The sequence below is a fragment of the Amblyomma americanum genome, chromosome 8, assembly GCF_052857255.1.
Source record: "Amblyomma americanum isolate KBUSLIRL-KWMA chromosome 8, ASM5285725v1, whole genome shotgun sequence".
Classification (NCBI taxonomy): Eukaryota; Metazoa; Arthropoda; class Arachnida; order Ixodida; family Ixodidae; genus Amblyomma; species Amblyomma americanum.
The window spans coordinates 155,954,287-155,962,360 of NC_135504.1; the positions used below are offsets into that span (position 1 = coordinate 155,954,287).

The 8,074-nt window shown below is 47.8% G+C and overlaps 1 protein-coding gene across 1 annotated transcript; it reads left to right on the forward strand.

Moving 5' to 3' along the window:
* Positions 1-3,099: 3,099 nt before the first annotated feature.
* On the forward strand, positions 3,100-7,357 carry LOC144102120 (uncharacterized). Its single transcript, XM_077635413.1, has 6 exons — positions 3,100-3,308; positions 5,090-5,289; positions 5,366-5,392; positions 6,342-6,404; positions 6,507-6,578; positions 6,775-7,357. The coding sequence occupies exons 1-6, from the start codon at positions 3,223-3,225 to the stop codon at positions 6,876-6,878; spliced, it is 552 nt and encodes a 183-aa protein (XP_077491539.1). The 5' UTR covers positions 3,100-3,222; the 3' UTR covers positions 6,879-7,357.
* Positions 7,358-8,074: the final 717 nt, after the last annotated feature.

The window sequence follows — 8,074 nt, forward strand, 5'->3', positions numbered from 1 at the left end:
AGGGAGAGAAATTTCCTTGGGCAAGAACCAGTGGATTAGTGCTGCGTAGAAGGCGACATGAGCGGGCAGTGTCGCGGGTTGGACCGCTCGCGCTACACCAGCTGCGGCCACGCAAGAGACAACATTGCTCGGGCAAGAACCAGCGGATTAATGCTGCGTAGAAGACGACGATGAGCGAGAAGTGCAGCGGGATAGACCGCTCGCGCTCCGCCAGCTGCGGTAATGCAGGAGACAAATTTCCGAGCCCAAGAACCAGCGGATTAATACTGCGTAGAAGACGACGATGAGCGAGCAGTGCAGCGAGATAGACCGCTTGCGCTGAGCCAGCTGCGGCCACGAGGGAGAGAAATTTCCTTGGGCAAGAACCAGCGGATTAGTGCTGCGTAGAAGGCGACATGAGCGGTCAGTGTCGCGGGTTGGACCGCTCGCACTAAGTGATGTGCGGACACGCAGGAGACAAAATTGCTCGGGCAAGAACCAGCGGATTAATGCTGCGTAGAAGACTACATGAGCGGGCAGTGCAGCGTTGTTGGACCGTTCGCGCTAAGTGAGCGGCGGCCACGCAGGAGACAAATTTTCTCGGGCAAGAACCAGCGGAATAATGCTGCGTAGAAGATGACGATGAGCAAGCAGTGCACCGGGATAGACCGCTCGCGCTACGCCAGCTGCGGCTATGCAAGAGACAAATTTTCTCGGGCAAGAACCAGCGGATTAATGCTGCGTAGAAGACGACGATGAGCGTGCAGTGTCGCGGGATAGAACGCTCGCGCTACGCCAGCTGTGGCCACGCAGGAGACAAATTTGCTCGGGCAAGACCCAGCGGAATAATGCTGCGTAGAAGACGACGATGAGCGAGCAGTGCAGCGGAATAGACCGCTCGCGCTAAGCCAGCTAAGGCCACGAGGGAGAGAAATTTCCTTATGCAAGAACCAGCGGATTAGTGCTGCGTAGAAGGCGACGATGAGCGAGCAGTGCAGCGGAATAGACCGCTCGCGCTAAGCCAGATAAGGCCACGAGGGAGAGAAATTTCCTTAGGCAAGAACCAGCGGATTAGTGCTGCGTAGAAGGCGATATGAGCGGGCAGTGCCACGGGTTGGACCGCTCGCGCTAAGTGAGGTGCGGACACACAGGAGACAAATTTGCTCGGGCAAGAACCAGCGGATTAATGCTGCGTAGAAGACGACATAAGCGGGCAGAGTCGCGGGTTGCACCGCTCGCGCTATGTGAGCGGCGGCCACGCAGGAGACAAATTTGCTCGGGCAAGAACCAGCGGATAAATGCAGCGTAGAAGACGACGATGAGCGAGCAGTGTCGCGGGATAGAACGCTCCCGCTACGCCAGCTGCGGACACGCAAGAGACATTTTTTTTGGGGAAGAACCAGCGGATTTCTAGCATTTTGCATATGTACGCTGTACCTTTCCTTGAGCAACACTTTTCTGTTCATGCGCATTGTTTTCTCCGTCTCTTTCCTTTACTTATGTAACGTTCTTGTTTTTTCGGGCTTTTTCCGGCATGTACTTTCGCTTATCGCCGGTGTATCATACAGTTCAATTAGAATTGTATTGTTTATTTTCCTTGTACAAGCCGATCTGACTATGTAAACAAAGCATTTCTGTATTTTGATTTGTGTTGTTATTATGCCGCTCTGCCATTTTATTTTATTTTATTATTATTTTTTTTCCTTGTTCTCTCTTTTGTTTCTTGAATTTTTTGTAATCTCGGGAGCTGGGAACTAGTCAAGCTGAATTTTCAGCTTTTTTCCCGCACTCCCTCACTTCATGAGTGAAATAAAGAATTTATTTATTTAATTAATGCGGCGCAGAAGACGATGATCGAACAATGCCGCGGGATAGACCGCTCGCGCTGCACCAGCTGCGGACACGCAAGAGACACTTTTTTTCGGGCAAGAACCAGAGGATTAGTGCTGCGTAGAAGACGAGGAAGAGCGATCAGTGCCTCGGGATAGACCGCTTGCGCTACGCCAGCTGCGGCCACGCTAGAGACAAATTTGCTCGGGAAAGAACCAGCGGATTAATGCTGCGTAGAAGACGACGTTAAGCGAGCAGTGCAGCGGGATAGAGCGCCCGCGCTACGCCAGCTCCGGTAACGCAGGAGACAAATTTGCTCGGGCAACAACCAGCGGATTAATGCTGCGTAGACGACGACGATCAGCGAGCAGTGCACTGGGATAGCCAGCTCGCACTACGCCAGCTGCGGCCACGCAGGAGACAAAATTGCTCGGGCACGAACCAGCTGATTAATGCTGCGTAGAAGACGGCGATGAGCGTGCAGTGCAGCGGGATAGGCCTCTCGCGCTGAGCCAGCTGCGGCCATGAGGGAGAGAAATTTCCTTGGGCAAGAACCCGCGGATTAGTGCTGCGTAGAAGGCGACATGAGCGGGCAGACTCGCGGGTTGGACCGCTCGCGCTAAGTGAGGTGCGGACACGCAGGAGACAAATTTGTGCGGGAAAGAACCAGCGGATTAATGCTGCGTAGAAGACGACATATGCGGGCAATGTCGCGGGATGGACCGCTCACGCTAAGTGAGCTGAGTCCACGCAGGAGACAAATTTGCTCGGCCAAGAAGCAGCGGAATAATGCTGCGTAGAAGAGAACGATGAGCGAGCAATGCACCGGGATTGACCGCTCGCGCTACGCCAGCAGCAGCCACGCAAGAGACAAATTTGCTCGGGCAAGAACCAGCGGATTAATGCTGCGTAGAAGACGACATGAGCGGGCAGTGTAGCGGGTTGGACCGCTCGCACTAAGTGAGCGGCGGCCTCGCAGGAGACAAATTTTCTCAGGAAAGAACCAGCGGATTAATGCTGCGTAGAAGACTACATCAGTGCTGTGGCATGTTGCAAGTTGCGCGTCCGCGCCGTAAGTGTCGCCACGGTCGGAACGATTGCAGCGATCCTGGTATCTGGCAGCAAACGCGGCTGGAGTCAAGCCTAATAAAAAGTAAAATTTCTCGACCATAGTAGACAACACAAACATGCTTATGAATGAAAATATAACCAGTCGTAAGCATTAAAAATAGTATATCAAAGAAATAAATTGCGAAAATGACACAACGCGTCTGCGCCGCCAATGCCGCCGCGGGCAACGCTGCAGCGCAGTGGCAGCAGACGACAGCGACCGGCGCAAGCATAGCGAAACTACGCGAGCGACTGCCGACGCGACGTGCGCACTGGACCAGCGTGATTACCGTCCTCAGCGTCATGTCGCATATGTATTGTTGCGCGAAGTGGTGCAGCACATCCGGCAAGAGTGGAGAACATCTCTTCAGATTACCTTCTGACCACAGGTATTTATGAATTCACTGACTATCGTATCCCTCTTTGCATAGCCGTTGGCGACCGTTGTGCCTTTGTTTTGACCGCCCTTGGTCGTTACCATTTGAAATTGCCGACGGAATAGAACTAGTTTTACCTGGCGCTGTTTACTGCAGTGGCTTTGGTTTTGCGAGATGAGTTTGATAAGTACGTTTAAGGACATTAAAGCAAAATTAAGGGAAGGTGCTGCAGTTTGAGATGGCCCAACAGCCGTTGCCTCTCGTAAGCGTGGGACCGTTAGTTACCTTGCTTGCTTGTTCGCATGTGTGTGTGTGTGTGTCTGACTCACTGACTTTTCTCGCTGCCTTTAAAAGCTTATTCCCCGCAGATTCCGGTGCCCTCAGAGTGTATTTTAAATATGAATATTCTAACTTCTGTGCCTATAGCGTCGTCAGCGGAGTAATTGTAATGCTCAGTTTGGCTGTTTCTTTACGGAGTTCAGCGCGCTTGAATATTATTTCTTGCGTGTTCGTGCATGGTTTCTGCAGCAGTGATGCACGTCACATAAATTATCGAGCTGTTCAGACTAACACCACTAGTGTTGGACACCGCGCTGAAAGTCCATTGCACGCCGTGAGCCGCATATAGAAAGTCCGCCGGTCTTGTTTTTCTTACTTTTACCGGAGCTGTTCCTCGCGATATCCGCGCTCAACCACCCATGTACTCCGTGGAAGCGTTTCTCGAAACTATTGCCTACCGTAGTGCTGCCGCTCCAGCATTGTAAATTTCGCTCCACACTCCACCCCGGCTGTCCTCTACGCTGCTCGCTCGCGGGGCGCACGACTGACCTTGGAGGGCTCTGAACTCTCCGCATTATTCCCATCTCCTCACATATGTCTCTTATCTCGCGCCTTGTCCTTGACAGCTTTTGGGAAGCTCGCAAATAGTTTCGCCTAGTACGCCGGAAACGCTCGTTTCCGGCGGGTGGGTGAGGGGAAGGCGAAGGTCGCTTTCTTCTTGTCTGTGTCTTTTTTGGGACATTTCCCTTGCTTAAGCACTTTTTTCCCCTTCTTCTGGACCCATGCTATTTGCCTGCACCTTCAGTTTCTTGAAAGAGCAGTGTTTCCTGTTGATGTTCTGCTCACATCCCTTTCACACTTCCCATTTGATCACAGTGAAAGCAAAAGATGAAAAACTGTGCCTACTGGTTCATTTACCTGCTGTTCTTAATCCAGACTTCAAATTTGTGGGCAAGCAGCTGTCTGCCATAGCATAGCTACATTGGCACTTGTGTTTAATGGAGGAATTAGAAAAGAACGAATCATGGGTGGTGGTTAGTATGCAGTTACCTAGAGAAAAGTGTGAGTGGAATAATTGCTATGATCAGATAGAGCTTAAGTCTGCAGTGAAGCTCTGTCCCCATTTCTATCTGCTGCACAAAATTATGCCGCACCCAAAAAGCAGTTGGAACAAAGAACTAGTTATTGTTACCTAAACCAAAAGCAGATCACAAAAGAAAACATAAGCTCAAGAATTTTAAAGGTTCTGGCTTGTCGATCATAGCCAGACATTAAAAAGGTGATTTCATTCATCGTTTCGATTGGCCAGCATAGCAATAGACTAGCAGGCTGTGGCACATTGTTACAAACTGCTGTCTTATTTTGCTTGCATCCTGCCACAGTTGTTTTCACGCATATATGTTATATAATGTTCGTACCCCTTTGCTGTGTAAGGAGATGCTAATAAGCATTCCTGAAGTGAGGTATGCAAACCTTTAAAATGTATGAAATCATTTTATTTGGCTGTTTTTCAGATTCTCCATTTGGCTGAAATATGCCAATAGGCTTGAACTCCTGGAGACACCAAGGGAAAAGGTCTACAAAACATACAGGCTCTGCTCAAAGCACTTCACGAGGGATTGCTTCACTAGTGATGCCTGCACAAGGCTCACGCATGAAGCAGTCCCTTCCGTGAAGGTGCATGAGCCTCGTCTGAGAGCCTTGGTGCACCCGGGTAAGCAAAATTCCTCTCCCAGTAAATTCTTCCCAAGCTTGATCCCTCAGTGTATCCTGTGGCTTTTTTGTTGCAGATTTCTATGAAGGAGGTGCGGCACAAGGTGAGGGCACTATTTTCAGAAAAACCCATCCTGTAAATGTAAGACCAAAGGGAACAATTGCATTCATAGAGGCTAACTGCAAACATCACTTCCCGGGCACAAAACTTTCCTGCTTCAATGTCATGTGGCCATTGTTTCAGTTGCATCAGACTGCAGTTGTGTACCATGTTGTAGCTTAAATTTCTCTTAACCATATTAACAATCAGATGCTGGATAGTGCACTCCAGCAGCAGTGAGGAAAATAATTTTTACAACTCTATGTTTAGTATTCTTGTCATTATTACTTACTGTTCGCTACGGTGAATAGAGGGCAGACTGCGCGAATTCACTCCAAAATAGCACACAGGGTCAAGAAAGAACACACACACGCACAAACTGCCAGCAGCTTATTGTGACACACGAGGCGGTAATTATACATGAATTGGCCGCATATTGTGCAAGCATGGAGGGTAAACATTTTACCGGTTTCTAAGGTAAAAATGGTTCTTTGAGGAGCAACCCGCCAGGATATTTAGCGATGCACATGTCACTTAGGCTATCTGATTTCTTCCTGAATGATTTCGGGAATAAGTTTGCAAGCATTAATAGTGGTGACATTGCACGCTTCATAGATAGGTTTGCAGTTTGATTTGTATTTCCTACAATGCACATCAAGTGAATTTATGGCCTCGTGGTTCACAGTAAAGTGTTCGTTTGTGTGTTTTCATTCTTCTTCCTGTGTGCTGCTGTGCTATTTTGTATGTCGCGGTATATTGATCGCACAAATTTTTCCTTTTTAATCGTAACTGCCTACAAACTCACAAAAACGATTTAAGCCCAATTTAAGATCACACTAACTCCCAGCAAGAGAAACCGTTCCAAATAGAACATCAAGGCCATACTGTGCACTGAGCAGAAGGTGCTGCTATGCAGAGCTTGATTGGCTATCTTTTTTTCCTTGTTCGCATAGGCATTGAATCCGCTTCACCACTACAGTCCACTGCTGCACCAGTGGAAGTCATGCTTGGTCACGGTAAGTCTTCCTGCAATCTTGCATAGGAAAACATTCCTAATGTCTCACTACACCAGTTGGTTTGTTTTCCTTGGGAGTAACTAAGTGGTACCTATATTTCAGACTACTTGCCGTTGCCATCAACACTTGGGCTAGGCACAATTGCTGGTGCAGATTCTGCTGTCCATGACACAGGTAGGTGCACTAAGTCAGGATCTGTTTTACATTACAGCTTGAAATGAAGAACTTTTCATTTGGTTCAGGCTAACCCTGTAATGCAGTATTACTTATGCTGAGGGCTCTGTCATAGCACAAAAAAATAAACATATGTAATTACTTTGCTGGCTGATTTCTTTAGATTGGGAGTGTCTAAGCGGTCGTTTAATTGCAGACGACCCACACTCTTCACGTGCCCCGCAGCTCACTGATGTGCAGACTACGCCCCCTCCCCCAGCTGACGAAGAAGGTAGGTGCAATGCACTAATAGTGCAGTGATAATCTATGAAAATTCAACAATAGACTGCAGCACTATTGCTGCAGATTTGCACGTAATAAATTAACCCTCTGCAATAGCAGCAGTGTGCAATTATGTCGTGGTGTGCAATAATTAGGTGCACGTCGGCACATCTTACTGTACCACTACTTCGGATGCCAGACATTTGTTTCAGAAGAGAAGAAACAAGTGTTAACTTTATGCTCACCAACTAGTATTTCATATATTTTTCTGTGTGCATATGTATGAATGCATTGTTTACGTGGTGGACCCCTGTGTTATCTGTACAGAATTATATTTACAGGTAATTTTTCATTCAGCTCAATGAAAACATTGGATAGCCTTCTCAGGTACTTGTTCTTAAAATTGCTTCACTAGCCTGTTGCTTACCATTCACATACACGCTGCGTAGCCAGGCTAAAAATGTGCACCTGAGAATTAAAATACTTGGTTGAAGCCTCCCACAGTGTGTTTATTTATTTGACAGGTGCTGCCCAAAGCACACCCATCAGAGTGATTGAATCAGCATCATGGGACTCACCTGATTATGGTAAGTACTCAAGAAAACATTAGAATTTATTGCAAACTACAACCTTCCACTTCAATGAAAAAGTATGCATCGGTAACCTTGATATATTCATGATGGGTATCGGCAGGCCCGTAACAGCGTGTAGGTATCGCTTTACTGCACATAAATATTTCTGGTTTTTTCCATTTGCTTAACTCAAGCTTGTCATGAAAAATTGCTCTGAATATTAAGCAGGCAAAACACATGGATAACAATGAGATCCATTAACTATTACCCTGTCTGTATTACGAGCAACTAGTTTCCATTTAAGCGAGGCGTAAAGTTGGTCGCCAGAAAAAACTGTCCCTATCAGCGAGGATCATATTAACGGGGCACGACTGTATTCATCATTTCACACAAAAACATTGCCCTGCAAGTTTGGCAACCTGTAGCCCTGTGACTGCACCCTAATCTTGATTTTGTGAGGGATGTAGATGTAGGTCTCGCTCTGAGGCAAACATAAATATGCTTTTTTTATATATTTTTTGCAGCTGAAGCTGGTCCTAGTGGCCTCAGCGGTGCCAAAGAGAGTGTCAGACAGCCAGTGATGACACCAGCATCAGGAACGCCCAAGAGTCGGCGGAGGAAGGGCGCAGTTGTGTACACCCCTCGCACCAAAAAGCGCTTCGA